We start from the raw sequence: 20,231 nt of genomic DNA on the forward strand, positions 1-20,231 counted from the left end.
CTGTGAAAGCAATACGTGTTGCTTTACTATACAAAACATAACGCAGATAAAATATGTTGACTAAGTTTTGCATGCTAATAAATTTGTTATGACTTCATCCAATTACGGCACATTTAGCAGTTTGTATACCACAATGAAATCTGCAATTATAATTTTTGTGACTTTATGTTCCAGACAAGTTGATGGGATTGCTGCTTAGCAGCTCTTAATCTGCTCTACGTTTTTATGTTCCGTACAAAATTTGTTGCAAATTGCATCTTTCCATTTATTGTTTAGAAGACAGGTGCACAGAAAGTGAAGCGGGTGGTGGCAGACCAAGACTTGTTAGCCACCACATACTGCCACATATTTATCCTGGAAAAGAAGCCCTATCTTAAGCATAAATCTCACTAATCAGGAAAATCTAGATAATGAGTATTTTCTATGACATACAGGTTTGCCATATTCAAATTGTGTGTTGAATAGGCTCTCATTCTGAGCTGAGAACTTTGGTTAGAAACGGGCATATTATGGGCAATCATCATAGAAACATATGGTTATGGCTCTGTCAATAAAACTGGATGGGCTCTGGCCATCCCTGAAATGTATTCCTGACAGAGAAATGTTGACCTGAGAGCTCTGAGGGCATCTTCTCTGCTGCTGGGGTGGATCCTTTTGCTGACTGACCATCAGGCAGCAAAACAAGAAATCAAATGGGATCTCAGACTACGGGCTCTGAAGTGCAAATGTAAGAGTAAAATGGTCCTTATTCGCCATATGTTCTGCCTCCAAGAAGTTATCCGCCAGGAAACATAAGCTTCACCATGAGGAGTAGCAAATCTGGTTTGTCAAAAGGGTTAAGGTGAAAAAGCTGAACTGAAGCATGGGAAGTATTTAAATGGAGGTACATATCCTTTTCTATCTCCTACCCCAAATGAAAAGAGGAAAAAAAAAATCATCAATCTGTCAGTGTTAACAATATTATGCTTCTCTCCCTTAAGTTCCAGCCTCCCATTTAGGAGTAGCTCAAATCCACATGAAGCTTGCAGTACTACCGAGATGGACCTGTGCCTACCAGACTATTAACGGAGAAAGCTTATTCATAAGACGAAGTGACTAAGACTAAAACAGCTTGTGGAGAGAAAGATATGCTAGAAGTTATGACTTCAGTAACCCCTTTGGTTCATCTTGTTTCAAATACAAGAAAGGACAAGGCCAATGAAGAGGGAGGCAAATTAATAGCTTTTAAGAGTTGAGAGTGGGAGGACAAGTGACATTTTGATGTAAAGAATGACAGATAAAATGATCCAGACAATTGGGATTATATGGAGAACATAATTCCTGTGCCATTCCACACTTCTTTTTTAAAAAAATAAGCAGTAACAGTTGGGATCCAAGAAATGAAGCACTAAAACCATTCTCACATCAACAAAACCGAGAAGCATAGCTGGGTGCTGAATGGTAAGTTAAACCAGGAGAGGTAAACACCGGGACGTAAAGCTAATGGCAATGTTTTGCAGGAAGACTAATATTCCCATCCCCCTTCTGGACCATAGGTTGGACAGAAACGATAACCTGTCAGAAAGCTTCATTTCACCCCTCTCATTCCTGCACCCATCAGCTAAATGACTGAGCATGGCTCCGGGAGTACCAAGCCTTGCAGCTCCACATCTGAAATTTAAAACAACCTCAGAGAAGAATTATTCTGGAATTGTATTGGCTATCTGCAAGCTGTAAGGCTGAGACAATACAAATTCACAGTTAATATTCATATTATTCATATAAATACAAATACGACAGCTGCATGCTCACAGGGTTTTGGAAATGTTTTAGTGCTGAGTACATAATGTATTGTTTCACAATTACCTTATAAAAGTTAAACCAAAATATTAAAATTATCTACATTTACAGTACATAAATGTCAATTTATCTATTGAGCAGCCTGAGTTAACTAAAGCAGGGAAGCAATTAACATGAATGAGCTCAGAGCCATATGAGCTAGTGCATTGACTCATACGGGACAAGGCAGTTGTTAAACTCAAGAATTTGGAAAATGAGAAGGAAAGAGCAGAGGGGAAAAAAGAAAAAATAACTGAAAATTAATTTTCAGACTTTCAGAAAATGAATTCTTATCCCAACTCCTAAACATCTTGATCATGATGTCTGGGACTTGTGCAAGTGAAATGTCTTCCTGAGACATTAAAAAATGTGTAAGGTGGGTGTACCTGTTGCTGCTCAGATTTAAGAGTAGTCATTCCATCTTGTGGCATTTTGAAAGCCACTCTGAAATCCTTTTATTGGCCAGCAAAAGAAACCAACCACAAAGTATTCTCATCAAATCTATAAACATCTTGGTTCCTGGAAGCACTCAAATGCCACTCTGCAGGTCCATCAAACATGGAGACAAGCCATAAATGTCTCTACCTTTACTTAATTCAAATAAATAATTATTCCATGTGGGTATTAGGCTATGTGACTTGGAAAAGGAACCATGCATCTGCATTTGAAGCAAAATTTAATTTGTCTTAAGGCTATGTAGACATATCTCCTGCCTCAGATTTGGGTGCTGTACTAAGATTGCTCTTAGCTGTGATTTGCATTTATAGACTGCTTTCAAATTTAATTGATTTCTGCTTTGATCTTAATTCTTTTTGTATTAGGTATTGTAGCAAGTAGCAAAGATTACCAAATTACCTAACCAACTGAGAGCAGGTGTGCTACCAAATAGCACAGAATTCAAGTGAATAAGAAAAACGGAGATATATATTTTAGCACAGGCTGCTCTCTCAGAAAAGGTAGCAGCTAATCCAAGATGACAAAGAAAGCAGGAGTAACTCATTGCACTATCTGGAATTTTTGAAGGTTATAGAGGAACGTAATGCTTCACACTGCTGCTATGAAGTTTTGCATTCCTTTCCCATCTGTGATAAACATTCGGATTTTTAGAGAAGGCATGAGGTATTTCATTGCATATGAAGGTAAAAGGGAAATTATATCACAGAGAAAAATTAGTACTAAATCTCCATTATCCAGTGGCAGTAGGAAAGACATGGCCAAAACACTACAAATTTTTTGTTCCACAGAAAATACTAGAACGTCAAAATTTTTCATTTCTAATCAGAACTAAAACATACACTCTGAATAGTCTTGGCTTGGAAAAAAGCCATAAAACAATTTGAAATTTCAGACCATTGTATTCTATGTCTTCAGCTTCAGGTTTTTACTGTCTATACAGTATTTTATACCACATAGGACAATTCAAAATGGACTCTACTGACATGATATGACATTTTTAATATGGTACTGTTATCGTATTTGGGGGAAATTCTTAAGGCACAAAAAATTGCACCATCTTTCTCCTCAATGATGTTGTCCCTCCTTTATCACAATACCACAGCTGCAACAGCCCTAGAATGCCCTTCCCGGTCCAGGCTCGGGTCAAGCTACAACCTTGCTCAGATCACGACTATTGATGTGCTCCCATCCATTCTTTGAAAAAAAGATAGCAAGCTCCCTCTCCGCTGACACTGCCCTGTGTAGAAAGACCCCAGTTCAACTTCTCCCTGCTATGTGAGAAAGGGCTGTCCCACTAGACAGGACTCTGGGGGACTGGAGCATGCAAATATGAAATAAAAGAAAGTAATAAAAAAGTTGACTAACCTAACCCACCTGAGCTCGGCTCACAGGGATCGATGTCCTCATCATCGCTAGGACATTCAGCCGAGGCCACCAGGATGTCATCTGTGGTCTGCAAAGAAAAGAAAAGTCAGATGTATTTTAATTGACTGAAGATGTTGTAAGATTCTCACAGGCATTTTTTTTTCTTGCTTGGCATTATGTAAGGCCCAGAGCATTCCAGACTTAACACGTAACAGCACAGCGACACTCTCCAACTCCATATTAATGGGACTTTGCTTTTCAATTCGCACTTGTCAGTTTTTAGAGGAACTCTGTTAGATATCCAGTGCAGGCACTTAAACATTTTATTTTTTTTTTTTTTTTTAATAAGAACAGAAAGTAGAAGGATAGAATATGTATACTGGGGCTGCTGGTCTTCCCTCTTTATCTCCAGTATCTCTGCTATGACACTGCTGAAAACATTGAAAGCATTAAAAACCCAAGTCAAAATACTGAACTGCCTGCAGCTGCTATAACGATCAGAAATGTAGTGATGTTTTCTCCATTAATTGCACTTGTTTCTCTGATGTAGAGCCAACAAAAAGGAAAAGAAGCAAACGTGACTTTCACTGAGTTGAAAACTATTTAAGGAAAAGAAAGTTAACTGTCAGGGTTAACCCCCAGCCATTCACTCAGTCCCCATCCCAGAGGGATCGGGAGGAGCACCAGAAAAAGGTAAAAGTCGTGAGTTGAGATAATAGCAGTTTAATAACTGAAATAAAAAAAAAAAAGGAAAAAAAACCCCACAATAATAATTGTAATGAAGAAGGGGAGAGAGAGGAATAAAACCCAAGGGAAAAAAGTACAGGTGATGCACAACACAGTTGCTCACCGCCCGCCGACTGATGCCCAGCCCGTCCCCGAGCAGCGATCGACCCCTCCCACCAACTGCCCCCAGTTTACATACTGAGCGTGACGCTCTATGGTATGGAACATCCCTATGGATAGCTCGGGTCAGCTGTCCTGGCTCTGTTCCCTGCCGGCTTCTTGGGCACCTGCCCCTGGGCAGAGCACGGGGAACTGGAAAGTCCTTGACTATGAGTAAGCACTACTTAGCAACAACTAAACCATCATGTCAGCAACTAGGAAGAAAATTAATTCTATCCCAGTAAAAAACAGGACAAGAAGAAAAAAAAAAGTCAAGGAAAGAAAACAATAATAAGTATACGCAGTGTTAGAAGGTATCATCCTATTTTCTTAAATATGGGAAAACATCTCATTTTCTTAAACGAGTGAAATATTGCCCCAGTGCTGTGTTTAGATCCAAGGGGTTCTAGGAACTGCTATCCAAAATGAGCTTGGACCGTTCCTTGTATGAAAAAAATCAAATAAATCAACACAAAGGAGACAAACCAAAGGATGTATGATACAACACGCTATAAAGAACAGAATCTGGGGATTCCTATCTACCGCTTCTTACAGTGCAAGAACGAGGAGATACTCAACGCAACACTGAAGCAATCAATCTCAACATGATAAAATGAAATACCTCCTGTTCAAGCCACCTCTGAGAACAGTCATTTAGAAAGGTAATAAGAACATCCAGAGTTATTAGGGGAAATAATAGCAGGGAAATATAAACTGTCATGCTCCTGGATATTTCTCCAGCATTTACTAATGAGGTTAGGAAGAAGCTTTTCCTATGGGCAAGACATTTCATAACTGTCCATTTCAAGCTTCTCTTTGCCTCACCAAAGGAAATACATGGGGAGAATAAAAAGTCTGCATCACATTGAAACAAGAAGCTAAGGATACAGGAGGCAAAAAGCCAATCTTGGATTCCTATATGGCACATATGCCAAAGAGTTTAAGTCTAAGTTTAAGAACATGTAAAAATTTTATTTCTATACAGTAGGACCAAGGCCTAACCGATGTTGTTTATCATTATCATTCTAACTGAAGTTTTAAAGCAAAGCATATTACAGTAATAGGCTTTACTTCGTCATGCTTCAAGAACATTAATGAATATATGCTTTCAGCACTTCTGTGAAGTAGGGAAGTGATACAGGAATACATTCATTAATATGCGAGGCATAACAAAAAAAAGCCTATTATCATAATATTATATTTTACAGGTAAAAGACGGAGGCATAAGTGAATGAAGTAACTTGCTGAAGGTAACCAAAAAGGCTGTAGACAACAGCTACGTTATGTCACAGTTCGATGCCCTAATCACAAAAATTATCTTTCCTTATAGCTGACAAAATTTATAGCTGGGGGAAACCACTGTATAAATCTGTAATGCTGCCAAAACTAGCTGGCAGATTTGAAATGAGAATTAAAAAGAAAAAAAAAAAAATATTCTAGATGTCCATTCTTTCTGCCATGTGGAATAAGAGGTCTAACAAAAGCCAGCTGCAAACATCCTCTTGAATGCCTAATATCCCTTTCTTTTCCCCAGAATACAACCATTAAACTTGAAAATCAATCTTAAGTCTCTTTGTGGAAAAGCATCTATGTTTTTCCTAAAGTATATAAAACAAACAAACAGGTAACCAAGAAAGCCTGCACATAAAAAGTTAACTCTGTCCTGTGAAAAACACAACTACTAAGTATAAATAATTACTAATAAGTATAAAAAAAGGTATCGTGCATTTCCCAAACAATTTCAATATTGTCAGTGAAACCAGTATCATATTTTTCCTTCTGCCCACAACACTGGGGAAGACTATTCTTTCCTGCCCTGCCTGAACGTTTACCAATTGATCGCTGGGAAATTGTACACAAATACCATTAAACAGAGAGGATCACATGCATACATAAATAGTCATAGCAAAAAACGATGGTCTGTGAGATCTACTGGTCTCACTGGAATTCTGTTTAAGGGCGCTTCAGTACACCCATGGGCAAGCAACCCTCATAACTTGAGCGAACTGAGGTGAAACAACGCAATAGGTTGGTATAATTATTGCAGTGCCCCTGATTACTCTTTGTATAGGATAGTATGGTCAGGGTTTACTTTAAGTAGCTCTACTTTCTGTACAACTTGCAGTGCATTCAAAATTACCAGAAAATAAGGATGGGTAAATCATACACTTCTGGTGTCTTAGTGTATGAGAGAGACTTTGCTCAGTTACTTCTAAGAGGGAGTGTCAAAACTGTCTTTATAAAGTGACACTAATTCCAGTCTACGGAAAGAGTATTCACACTTCTGCAAGAACAAAGGGATGTTCTTGACTGATAAAAGTGCATGTATATTATGGGCACAGAGATGAATAATACCTTAAATAAACGTGAACATAGCACATCAAGAAAGATCTTGTTAAAGTCTCAGAGTATTAAAGGAAATCGTGCATATTTCAAAGCCCATACTAGGTATAAAACTGATTTCATTGCAAGCAATAAATCAAGTATCAGTATTTGAGTAAGAGACGGAAGTGATGTGAAAAACTGTTTTCTTCAGAAAAATACGTCAGGAAGGATTCCAGTTTAAGGATCAATGAATAGCTGTGTCACAGCCCCCCACTGTTCCCCCCTTTCCCCAAACCCAAATGCCTCCTTCCTGCTACTCACACATATTTTTATCAGAAAAAAAAGGCAAAGAAGCTGTGAAAGGCAAGTGAAATGGCAGTGATCAAGCAACAAATAAAAGCCATCGGACTGCTTAACACAATTTAAAATGGGATTAAGAATTAGCTAAAACACTAGAGAATATAAAACATACATCAATTAAAGAAATACTGTGGGCCAGCTACCAGAGGTGGTTTGGTTTTTTTTTCCAAAAGAGCTCTGACTGAAGGGAATTTACCTGAACAGAGAATGGGATTATTGAGACCTAAGGGTCTCAGACAGCCACAGGGTACAGATAAATAATGTGAGATAGAGTAATACATTTTACTTTCTGCACATTATCTTTTTCTCATGCTTTTTAATTTGGATGGAAAGATTTAAAACAAATCAGTTCTCCTAAGTGAATTGCAATTGTTGCTAGCACTATGGCTAATTTACAGGACACTGCTTCGAGCATTCTCATTAATCAAGGATTTAAAAGTCAGTGGAAAATCCCTTATTTACAGTGAGTGCCTAATAGGATAACATCCAACTGGTATCATCATAATACATGATCGGATTAGAATGTCTCTTGGGCGAGTTGTTCAAATTCATTTAAGAAGCAATACTCTAGCTGTAAGAGATTTAAAGAAAATGTATTAAAATAGCAGGTGTAAAACAGGGAAGTCCAGGCAGAATTTCTTTTGATTGCATGATCTTTTCTTTGTGTATTTTCAGAGCTTTTCAGATTCAGTCGGCGGATGTGGTTGTACAATTTCAAATGCAGTCCATTGTAATATGCGGCTTCTTAAAAAGTTGGGACATCTGTTCACATTTCAGAAAAAGGATGGTAGAAAAAGCTTATGATTAGCATGCCAATATAAAAAATGGACAAAATATAGATATATCACATTTTGTAAAGCTAGAAGTCACTGCGTAATGTAATTTCTGACAATTACTCATGGGTGTAGCCCCTGCAGGAACAGGTCTTGCTTACATCAGTCAGGTGTGCTGGAAAAAAATAAGGACTTTGGGATTTGTGTCTTAGCCAAGAGAAAGTTCAGGATAACACCAATCTGCCACCTTGCCTGAGGAAGGAAATGGTGACTATTTCAAGAAAGCTCCTGGCCAGATCAAAAACTGATGCTCTAGTCCTGGCTCAAAGACAGCAACAGTCTGTAGCTAGGGATAAACGTCAAGCTGCTCAAAGGCTACTACCATGACCAGTAATTATGGCTGTGCCCCTCTAATAGTGCTCTTTGAATGCTATGTCATTAAAAAAAATAATAATTGCAAATGAATAAACAATATTGGAAAGTAATTTTATTATTATTATTGTTATTCAGGTTGTGCATGACTGGGCATAAATACATACCATCTTCTTCAGTTTTTGTGTATGAAGCTTGTTGTAGGTGAAGGTACCAGAGAAATACAATCTAAAAATTAAATCACCAATCTGAATCGTGCGTTCATTAACAGTATAATGGATCCTGCATATTTTCTTTTGTAGTATTCCACCAGCTCTCCTTTAAATCATAGCACCCTACTCTGAATATAGTTTATTCCTTTCTTGTTCAATAATACACTTTATCCCATGAGAACTGCGAGTAAATCCAAATCACACAACAGTTAAAACCCAGCAGTCCTAAAATATTATATGAATTATGAACAGCATAACTGCTTGTGACTACTGCTTAAATTATTTTAGATGAGAACTTCAACAGTGTAATCAAAACCATTCTTATTTATTTGTACAGCTTTAGCGCTTAATGATACCAGCCCGGCACCCTTGTGCTTGGTGCTAAAGGCAGCTGGAAGGACAAGGCTCTGCTCTGGGGGGCTTCCAGTTTGATTTTGGCCCAGATACAGCACATGAGTGTGAGGGAGGGGGAGCAGCGGACAGGAAGGGTCAGGTGAGGATGCTACTGGGAAGCGCTAGCAGTTACGCAGGTTGCATCTAGCAAATTTTCCACAATGATGCTCCAAGACGGCGGGAAGGAAGGTCAGGCAGAAAAGAGGCAGAGAAAAAGCCAGGCAGGAGCCTGTGACTGGCCAAGGAGATGCTGGGACCAGATGGTGCCTGGAGAGCGCTGCTGAGGCTGAAAGCCTCTCCGAGGAAAGTCAGTGTATTTAAAACCCCGTCTGGCAAGGGTAGCGCAGGAGGAGGCAAGCAGCTCCAGCCCGGCAGGACCCAGCATGGCTGTGCTGGGAGGGGGAGGAGCAAAGAAAGTGAGAATTTAATGGTAAGGTCATGGGAAGGAAGAGGACAAGGTGGTAAAAGGGGGCAGCCAGGATACAAGGAGGATGACAGCGACAGACCTGATTATGTGGACATTAATGGGTAAGAATTTAATACCTGTCAACAAATGACTGCCTGAAAACATATTTTGGGATGTAGGACTAGGAAATAAAACGTCTAATTCTCCTTTCCCCTTTTGAGAAATGCTTGGTTATTGCCTCTGCTTACATTGCTTCATTTTTCTACTGAAAAATGCTTATTGAAATATCTGCCATTTAGTTCAGAGAGAATCAGCTACAACTGCTATTTAAACACAGATGTCTGCTTCAGCTTATCAGTATATATAGCTAGAACCATGGCACAAACAAAGGGTTTGGAAAGCCAACGTATACACACTGCTACCTTCTTCTTTAGCTGTGGCACACTTTCCTTTAAAAATACAGTTTGTGCAACATTTACAGAAGGGAGCTTTCAGCAGTCATTTTGTACTTTTGCACTGGACTCATTAACTTCTGAGGCAGAAGGGACTTTCCTCCAAACTAATCCCTCACATATATTCCTTTCTTCCCTGATTTTTCTCTTAATGGGAGGAATAAAGTAACCTAAACCAATGGGAATACTGGCAGAAACCAACAGGGCATGAAAGATCACAAAAAAGTTCATGTGGAAAAAAAAATCAAATTTCATTTTTTGGGATGGGATTAACTGCACAATTTTCCAGCCAAGACTCTGCAATTTAAATTTAATTTTCTGTGTATGAAGCAGATCTCTGTGACTGGTTGCTGAGACAGTCACAGAAAGAAACTCAAATATGTCACATTAGTCAGTAGTACTCTTCAGCTAGCTTCTCCCTGGTGTTAATAACCTCCCATCGCATAAGGCAGTTTGCTGACAAAGATGCTAAAGTGATCTAGCACTAATATCGGCTCTAGATGACATGTTGTTTAGACAACTGCCTCTAAAGTTTTATTTAACCTGCTACAGGTCAAACAAGTACATGTGCATCAATTACCACTCGTCCATCCACACACAAAAATTATTTTCTCAGCACTGTGCTACTGGAAAATGTTATTTCTGGATATGGATATTAAAATGCTAATATTTCAAGCGCATACACAATATTTATTGTATCTTTTATTAACTGCTGACATATTATTACCCTGTAATGTGAAAATACAGCAACTGAAAATCAAATCGCTTTCTCAAAACTGGCTCACATCTAATTAATACTGTCATGTTATTTCTTGAATCAGTCAGTGTTTGACACTGGAAGAAAGCAAAAGCCTTGATTTACAAGTTCCTCTCATAGGGGGAAAATAAAAAAAAAAAAAAAAAAGAAGAAAGAAAAGAAACTTCTGAGCTGCAATAACCAAACACCGTAAGGCCTTTCAGTTTGTGAAATGAGTGTCACAGAAACTAAACTCTGGTTTTGGTCTCGGTGTAGGTAAAGCCCAAGATGGTGCCTCGGGTGCCCCGCAGGCCACCTCCAGCCCCTGTCCCCAGACCCCAGCAGTGATGGGAACACAGCTGCCCCACACAGCAAAGCACAACAACCTCATTTCTGGCCTCCACCTCTCCACATAAAGTACAAAAAGTCTATCTTTCCACATAGTAACCTTAAAATCCACAGTATTATTTCCATGCAGGGCAGCATTTGTATTACTTCTCCATTTTCCCTCCTCCTCCCAAACATCTAAAGTTCTCATGGGCAAAATTACCACAAGGAGCGGAAATATATTTGAGAAAAGGATTTATAATATAATGTCAACAAAACTGCATGGCTTTCTTTTAAGCTCTGAATTTGAAGTTAATTGCTTTGGTCAAAGTCATTTGTCTCATCTGGAGAAAACCAAAAGCAGAGCTGAGAAAATCCACATGCTGGCAAAGCTACAACTTTTTACCTGGACAGCCAGCCAGGCAGCACTCTGCATTAATCTTTAAAAATGAAAGCATTACTAATTAAAAATAGGTAAATAACCCAAATCTTTCCCTATCAGGTCATGTCCCTTACCTCCTGCAATGTATGAATAATGTTAGTTTCATTGATGCAGAACCGAAACCAACTTCTGTATTCATTTTATTTATGAATGTCACTTTTCTTGGACCCTCGTGAAACTTTTTGGGAGCTGCTGTCTGGAAAATCAGCCCACTGGTCTTCCTCCCTGGTTCTCTCCCTGCTGTGCAACTAACGAAAATGCCCACGTCTCCATCGGTGTATTTCTCACTGGACACTCTTCCTTATTTAAAGGCTGTGAAAGGAGATGTTCACCACCATAGCCACTGCGCCACGCCAGGGGCTGCTCTGGACTTCTCGAAAGAAGGTGACCCTGTACGAGCTGCGGTTCTTGGAATCAGAGCCAGCAGCCCCCACACAGTGACGAGAGTATCAAGGATGGGAGTCACCATTCCTCAGGTCTCAGCGGGATGAAGGGTTATTTTTTGGTCGTTACTTGCTTACTTGATCCAAGTCTTAAGCTATAGCACAGGGTTTGGTGTTTACAGAGGGAACTGATGTTTGCCAGGACTGTTGGACTCGTGCTTCAAAATGGTGCTGGTGGCAACGAAGGGTGAGCTGTCCGTGTTTCACACCCTTCACATCCAGGCCAGCTCGCGTCAGAAAAACCCGATGGCATGTTTTGCATGAGGAATCATGCTCATTTGGCATTGCTAAAGACCTCAATTTGTTTTGCAGTCCCAGAGGAATGGACCAGGACTTCTTTCCTGAGAACGGTGTCAGGCACCGCCTTGCTTGTGATTGATGCAGAACTACAGGTACAGCACAAAGACCTGACTGATCCGATCCCTGCGGCTGGAGGTATTGGGGGGGGGGGGGGGGGGGGGAAGCGGCTGGCGGGGAATGACAAATGTGTGAGCACTGTACCATGCCTGCATTGCTCCCTTTGCTCCATCCTCCTCTCCCCGTGCCCTTGGGAACTGCTGGCTGCCCCCACCGCTCTGCCTGCCCCCAGACCCCCGAGCCACCCGGCTGAGGGTGCAGCAGAACTACCCCCATGGTTCCTCATGCTGGAGAAAGAAGCACAGATGAAGAGACATTGCACAAACCCGAACCTTCTCCTTGAAAGTAGGTTTTGAGATGTAACAGCCCAGCAAAGAACTCACTGGCACCTAATTGCATAATGCTTAGTTTTATATTGGCTACAGCAGCCATGGCTTGGGTGAAGAATGAATGAATCATCACATTATTTCTCTCTGATCTAACTCTGAGTTTCACAGTGGTGTAACATTTCTGTTTCCAGAAATATTTTTTTTTCCAGCTAATTATCATTCTGCGCTTACAAATACTGTCACAGATCATACTGCTCAGAAGCAGCTGTGCTTTTCTTCAGCTTACCTTTATCACCCTTATTTCCCCCAGGTAACTAAAAGAGGCTGAGAACAAGGGACAGGTAATCTGTGAACTCTTTAAAAGTCACTTGTGCTTTCTTTCTGACATTCTCTTCAAAACATCCATATTCTTCCCTCATAAACACCATACTTCATTACAGAACAAGAACAACAGAACTGCAGTTTGATTTTTGTTTTGTTTTTACATTTGCACTAAGCCTAAAATATATGCAATGGAATGTGATTGATGAAACGCAATCCTATTATTTTCTCCTAGGCAAGAAAATAATTTTGCCTCAAGTATGAGAGAAATGTTTCTGGGCATTATGCTTGCATTTTCTGGTATCATTTTATTTTTAGCCATCTCCTTTTGCTGAAGTAAACATTTTGGTCTCCATTAATTCTGAACTCGCAAAACACAGTGGAGACTTCTGAAAGTTCTTGTTCTTTTTAACCCAGAGACTCTGTCCTTATTAAACTGCAACATTATAACAGCAATAGCAAAGCTTTTAATTTATATTCCTGTATCTACAATCACATGTATAGAGATTGCTGAATTTTTGGAATATAAAACTCACTGCATTTGTGTCAATCTCAGAAAACTCGGGCACAGAGTTAATAACGATTTCAGAAATGACTATTTGAGTGTTTGTTGGGGAAGTGGGGTTGCTTTTAATTGACCAGTGAGCTGCTAACATAGGCTATCTTTTTGCAACTTTATCACATGGTTTAAGACCATTCTTAGCAAAACTTAATAGAGAAAGGACCAGAACCAACATTGGACACTTCTAAGATTTGGCTGGACAGGGTGCTGGGCCATCCTGTCTACACCAGATGTTTATCAAAAAAGGTCAGACCAGGTGATCCTTGAGGTGCCTTCCACCCTGGTGTTCCGTGAGTCTGTGACTCGCTTAGGTATGACCCCCCGCCTTACACAGCAAAGGCAGAAAAGCACATATGCTGTACGACACTTCCATCTTTTTTATACGATCAGAGTACTGCCAGTTGTACTTACTGTGAGAATCCGACTGTTAAATTGGACCACACAAGAATACCTTGCTCCACTGATATCCATGCAAACTTTATTACTGGTCTCAAAAGAGAGGAAGGCAAGAAAACTCCGTCACAAGGAATACTCCCTGCAACTAACACGCAGTGTCTGTTCTCACTCACCTTATTTTCAGGGTGGAAAGAGCTTTACTATCTTGTTTCAAAACAGAGAGCACAAAATAATCATTTTAGAAGAAATGTAGAAAACTGCAGAAGCTGTCTGACTGCTTTTTAGCCATTTAGGTAAACCAGCCATCTGATCTTGTCCCAGAGAGAGACGGGGACAGTAAAAACAAAACATGGGATCTTCTATTTAACACTGACCTAACCATACCAAGTTCCTCCAGTTCATTTGAGCATGTCTTTGACTCAAGGCAAATCACTTCGAGTCAGTCAGAGCAGGTAAGTGCCTGCTGATAACCCTCTCCCAATCCTCGTCTTCCTCTCCTGGAGGTCCCACTGCCAACACTTTCCTTCCCTGAATTTTATAATGAAGACAACAATTCAAAATTGTCGCGTGGCTAAGAGGGCACATTCCTCCCTCTCAGATACCAGCCCCTTTGTCACACACTGTCCCCTAGGACCACTGGGTTACACAGGTTTACCCAAAGCAGGGACAGGAACAATGAAGCTGGCTGCCCACAAACCTGTCTTGGAAATATGGCCTTTTCAAATACAGAGCAGTTCGTTCCACTACTAAAATCTGCCACATTTCCTTACCTTAATGTTTTAATTTAAAAACTCAAACAACATTGGCAGGACCAGGGGAAGTACTGGGGAAGTAGCCTTCTAGTTTTGCAGGGCCAAGAAATGCCCTACAGAGCTTCACTCTGCGAGTGCAACTTGTTAATACTAACAAGACTTAGCTACATGCACTGGAAGGAGACAATGCCTAATTGCCTTTCAATTAAAATAAGAGTTTCATTAAAGCCACTGTTTTGAAGATACGGTTAGTCAGGTAAGTTTCTGAAAGTGTACTTTTGTCACAGAAGTATTTGGGTTTCTTAATGATGCCTTTATTTCCTCACTGTCTAACAAAGGGCACATGAAATTCAGGTGGGAAACATCCTACAGGAAAGCAGCGATGCTTTGCATGCCGGGGGATGCTCTAGGTGATGGCTGTGGGAGCAGCACCATGCTTCGGATGGCACCACTTAACCTTTGGGAACCTCTGCACCATCAATTGTTTCCAGGCTTCGATTTCCTCAAGTAATCACTTTCAACAAAAAGCAGAGAAAGTTTAAACTTGTGTCATTTGGATAAGTTTTATCTCTGTCACTACTCCAGTGCTGTGAATTCAATACACACCACAGTACGGTACGGTACCTACCCTTCCATTTTGAAGATCCTGTATGCCTTTGCTCTTAGTTTTATCCAATTAGCTCTTTAAAGATACATACCAACCCCGCCGGTACTTTTTGAAGCCTGGGTGTATCAAATCATAAGTCTATGTCCACGCACACACACTTGTAACGAAACACTTCCATTACTTCTCAGACCAGGTTAAGCAAAAATGAAAAAGAGGAAGACAGACACATTATTTTCACGCAGACGTTGTTTACAACCGTGCTGTTAAGCAGGAGCCAACCTTTTTCATCACATGCATGAAAACCCACCCAAGGGTGTCAGGCTAAGGAAAACTGCAGCTCGCACAAGAGGTCATTTGGGTTTGGGACCTAAAAGTATGGTCTGGCTGCAGAGGATAGGCAGTGGTTTTCCAGTAGCAAAGAGAGGAACTCAGACCTGGGAGACAATTTCTCCAGTGCTTTCCGTACTGCTGCTGACAGCGTTTGGACAGCGAGGAGGAGTAAGCCAGGCTTGGGTAGGAAGGAGAGAGAGATCTGGCTCAGAACGATGGCAGGGGTGTGTGAAAGGTAACTGAGATCAGCTGGTGGAGGATTTGGGAAGAGAAAGGAAGCGCTGTGCTTGTGGTACGGCTCGGTGGGACACACACCGTTACAAAGGGGAGAGAGGAGGGGGGGGGGGGCACAAAGAGCTCCAGTAAATCAGCAAAGTGGCACACCGTGAGCTAAAAGAATGCCAGGTGTGGGGAGGCTTGGGAAAAGGACAAAGGATGCTGGGCCAGCCACTGGGATGAAAAATTACAGGTTTGTAGCCACCAGAACAGGCACCAAGATTTCAGCTTTCCATCCGCTGTCAGCAGCTACCTGCTAATTGCTCTAGCAAGAGCCTTTAAGTTATAAATTTTAAAATTTCTCATTTTATTTGTTGAAATACAGCACAAAAGCAAGGAAATTTCATTTTACTGAAGCACAAACAGAAAGATAGCGTAAGGTTACTCTTTAAAACTAAAAAGGATTTTGCAAGACCCAGCCTCAAACTCAGCTGGGACTCCAGAAGAAGTTCTTGGTGCAACAGAGACGTTCAGCTGGGTCCCCAAATAGACATGCGGTGTCAGGAAAGGCTATAATTATACTCCCTGGGTCTGTCAGTCTTGTCTATATGGGAACGTTATTGTGATAGAAATGGAGTTAATTTAAACCTGGTATAACTCCCAGGTGGATAAATTTATGGGGGAAAAGACTTGATGTTTTCTGCGTAGCTTTGGAAGGCAGCGTAAGCTACCTCCAGCCAGCCCATGGTTTTGCTCGGTGCATCAACAGGAGGAGCTGAAAGGGTCAGACTGCACCGGCTCATCCATACTCATGTAACGGCAACAACACGATGCTCTTTGACCCTCTGCAGGGACAAGTTGTTTCATTGTCACTGACGTGTCCAACTGTGTAGCAATCCCCACTACACCTCAACCCTTCCAACTGAGCTCTCTTCCCTGTAACAGCCGTGTCCTGCTGCCAGGAGCACAAACTGCACAACCGAAAGAGCACAGACCAAGGTATGAGAAAATCTGAATTAAAAAAAGACTAGTTTGGTCCTTCTCCCACTGGTCCAACATCAAGCATCCAGGCAGTGTGTCACTGTCAGCATGCCCAAAGTTCCTCATGTTGGACACCCATTGCAGGGTCCGGTTCAAGTCTCTTCAGCTTTTACAAGTCCGAGGAAGCTTCGATACTGTCACTTGCCCTTCACCAGCGCAGCGCAGCACCTTGTACAGGGAGGTGTTATTTCCTTTCTCCCCTGCCCCCCTGCCTTTTTTTTTTGATGTCTTTACAAAACCATGTGATCACTAGATTCTCCAGAATATCTTAGATCTGAACAAAGCTATAATATGACCTTCACACAGTGCCCACTATTGATTTCTCACTTCTTCAGTAGTCTTTGGTCTTACACAAGGGGCTCAACCTCCTCCACCACTGATCTCCTGAGGTCAGTCCTTTGGAGCGTGGGACCTCTCTCTTTTCCCTAAATATCACTGCAAGATCCATTTTTTACAAACTCTGCTCACCTTTGCCTCCCTGCTGAAAGACTTCTAATTAGCCTGCTCGGATGATCGAAGTCCTGTGTTGCCCTCAGAGCTCTACCTTTCGCAGCCATCGTTCAGACTTCACTGCATCACTGTAGGACCCAGGGTGAAATTATTTCACCTGTCGCTCGCTGTTCATCATACTGATAATGGGGCAATACTCTTCACTTAACGTTACCCATGTATCATGAATTTTAATAGCCGTAATAAACTTCCACACAGAGGAAAAGATTCTGAGCTGCTTGGAAGGGACACGAGTGCAGGAGCTGCCTGCAAAGCGCCGTGCAACCCCTCTCCTCCCAGATCAGCTATCAAGCAGAAGAAATAGTCCTCAGTGTATGTGAATGTTTTACACTGTGACACCAAGCAGGCGAGTACTCCTTGGCTGCTCTGCAATGCACCCTTTGCCGCTCAGGGCATCCCTTGCTAGTTGTATCCAACCACACAGAGCAGGAATTGGGGTCCAGAATCTGGCCAAAAAATATTACATATGGCAAGTTGTGTTATTAACCTCCCTCAAGAAAGCCGGTACGTATGCAACGCTGGATGTCAGTGCTTTAAGTCAAAGAACCCTAACGAGCAGAGACACAGCCTGCATCACAGTGTGCAGCGATTTGAAATAAGAGAAATAACGAGTTTGAAACCTTATTTTGATTGATTTTTACAGAACATTAATGTAACATCTAAGCACTCAGACGACGAGAAGAAAAAACTCCACCAGTTAGGTGAGACTACCCACAGATAATTTCTTCACCTGATCATGTCAATTTGCAGAGATTAATTGTATGGAAGGAGCCACACAATGTTGAATTTCATGATAAATGGACAATACGACAGCAGACGATTTCCCCTAATGTTCCGTTATGCTCCTCAACATTTGAAATTTAATTACTTGGAAAAAAAATATGCAAAAGCCCTCAATACCCTCAGCATCACACAGTATTTTCAACTTGAGAAGGCCTTTTGTTTCACCATACAGCAAACTTTGGGTGTGAACCCAAGGGAGGCAGATCTCAGACTGTATGGCAATGTTGCTATAGCAATTATTTGTGGGAACATGTATCAGTCGCATTTTAGCTCTCAAGCCTACGGCTCAGCTCATGTATGTTCATAACCAGAATATAAACTGCCTGATGCTTATTGTGTCCTAATAAGATTTATAAATTACTTACAGTGAGGCATTTCCAATAACTAGGAACGGAAGAATAGTTTTTGTTACTAATATTTAATCATGTTCAGAAAAACGTTTTAGATCTATGCATTCAGTTAAATATTTGAACTGCTCTTTTCCATGAAGTCAGCTATATAAATATATTCCAAAAGCTATCAATTACGTTTTCTGAATTATTGTGCATAATACATTATTCAAATGGGGTCTGCTTTGAATAGCGGTTATTTAAGATCAGATTAGTATTTGGAAGCAAAGGAAGAAAAGCTTAGATCGAGATAAAATTTTATAACCGTTCAGCATAAACGAAGGGTGTTCAAGTATTCTCAAAAGTCCAAGCAGCAGATAAAGCAGAAATATCTGAATCACCCTTGCATATATTTGTCCATTTAATAATACTTCACTGCTTGGCTAAACTAAATTTTCCTGGCTACATTCATTAAAATAAATGCGACTGTGCAATGCTTGGTGATATTACTGGGCAGCTTCAGGCCTCAGCTCAAAACCTCAGAGCCAAAGTACCCCAGGCTTTGGGGGGGGTTAGGTCTGAAAGCTAGTTCAGGCTAGCAAAGCAAATCTATGAACATAGAACTCACAGACAACAGACAAACTACCTCTGCAGACCAGACCCTCTGGGGTGCCCAAGTCATATACTTACTCAGCCCGCTAGAAGCACTTTCTTCAACCTACTGTCCTTTAATCCCCAATTAATTTTATTAATTGATCGCTTACTTTTAAAACTGCTTCAGCAGCCGGACCAGGACGGGCCCTAGGAGTGCATAATGCTGAATTTCACAACAGTCTTTGGTAACGAAAGATCCATCATGGTACAAAGCCAGTGCCCTACATAAAATGAGGCCACAGAGGACTTGGCTGTGTTCTGCATTTGCTTACTGAAACGATAAAGCTTCTCACTACACTCTCAAGATACACAGCAAGGCAGTTCCTTAACATTTCCTTCCCAGTCTCTGCAGCCGATCAAGTTAATACACACGTATTTCAGCATGTCTTAATATTTTGCTTCAGCACAGTGAAAACGTTGCAGCCTCCCTCCTTTGTTCTTCCCAGCCTCCTGCAGCAACGTCTGAATTAAAGTAGGTATAAAACATCTACTTATGCAAATTGCACTCAAAAATCTGGGGGGATGAAAATCCTAGAAAAAACCCATGTGTAACCGAGTGCTCTCTGAGCAAAGTAATCATTTATCTTTGTTGGTTTTTTATCTCAAAATACAATCCAGAAGCCTTTTTCAGCGCATGAAAGTCATACTTCTTAACCTCATCCATCAATGTGTGGAGTAGGCTAGCCACGCCCTGTAGTATTTTTACAGGTAACAGAGCAAAGTCATTTTCTAAAAGGCACTTGACATATGCTAATGCTCAGTCTGGAAGTACCTGCTTTGTTTTCAGAGCACACAGGCTGCCCTGTCAACCTTGACTTTTTTTTTTTTTTTTAAACTCCAAACAATAAAACAAGTGGTAACTGTTATTAATAATTAGCAGTTGCGCACAGAGCTGCTCTTTAGCTTCCCTACCCAATTCTCCACATTAAAAATAAATGAGGAGAGGATGAGGTTGACATTTAAAAGTTCAGTTCTCTTGAGAGGCAACAGAAATATGGACATTTTACAGAGTTCCAGGGGCTTTACTGACTGGGGAAAAGATGTCTGGGAAACTGGGAGCCTGAAACTCCCACCCTGGAATACGGAGGACAACCTGATGCCAAGTGATTCTCTCTTCTGCATTCTTGAAATTTGCCTCCGGTTCTCATCATTAGCCACAACGCCGGGTAACTTTGACGCTGCAGACCCAAGCAAAAGCCCACTGTCATGCCCTCTCCTACCCTACCGTTTACTTGCAAACACAAAATCTCCAAATGCCCCCAGTTTTAGCTTTGTAAAA

At 41.0% G+C, this 20,231-nt stretch overlaps 1 protein-coding gene across 26 annotated transcripts in view; it reads right to left on the bottom strand.

Moving 5' to 3' along the window:
• NRXN1 (neurexin 1) overlaps positions 1-20,231 on the bottom strand; it is a 730,400-nt gene that overhangs the window by 18,244 nt on the left and 691,925 nt on the right. For 16 of the 26 annotated variants that reach the window (XM_055816040.1, XM_055816057.1, XM_055816063.1 and 13 more), the window contains one exon: positions 3,640-3,727. In XM_055816040.1, the coding sequence (XP_055672015.1) occupies positions 3,640-3,727 (88 nt within the window). The remainder of the gene's footprint in view (positions 1-3,639; positions 3,728-20,231) is intronic. The other 10 variants (XM_055816058.1, XM_055816064.1, XM_055816055.1 and 7 more) reach the window with 1 other exon arrangement.

The sequence above is a fragment of the Falco peregrinus genome, chromosome 11, assembly GCF_023634155.1.
Source record: "Falco peregrinus isolate bFalPer1 chromosome 11, bFalPer1.pri, whole genome shotgun sequence".
Lineage (NCBI taxonomy): Eukaryota > Metazoa > Chordata > Aves > Falconiformes > Falconidae > Falco > Falco peregrinus.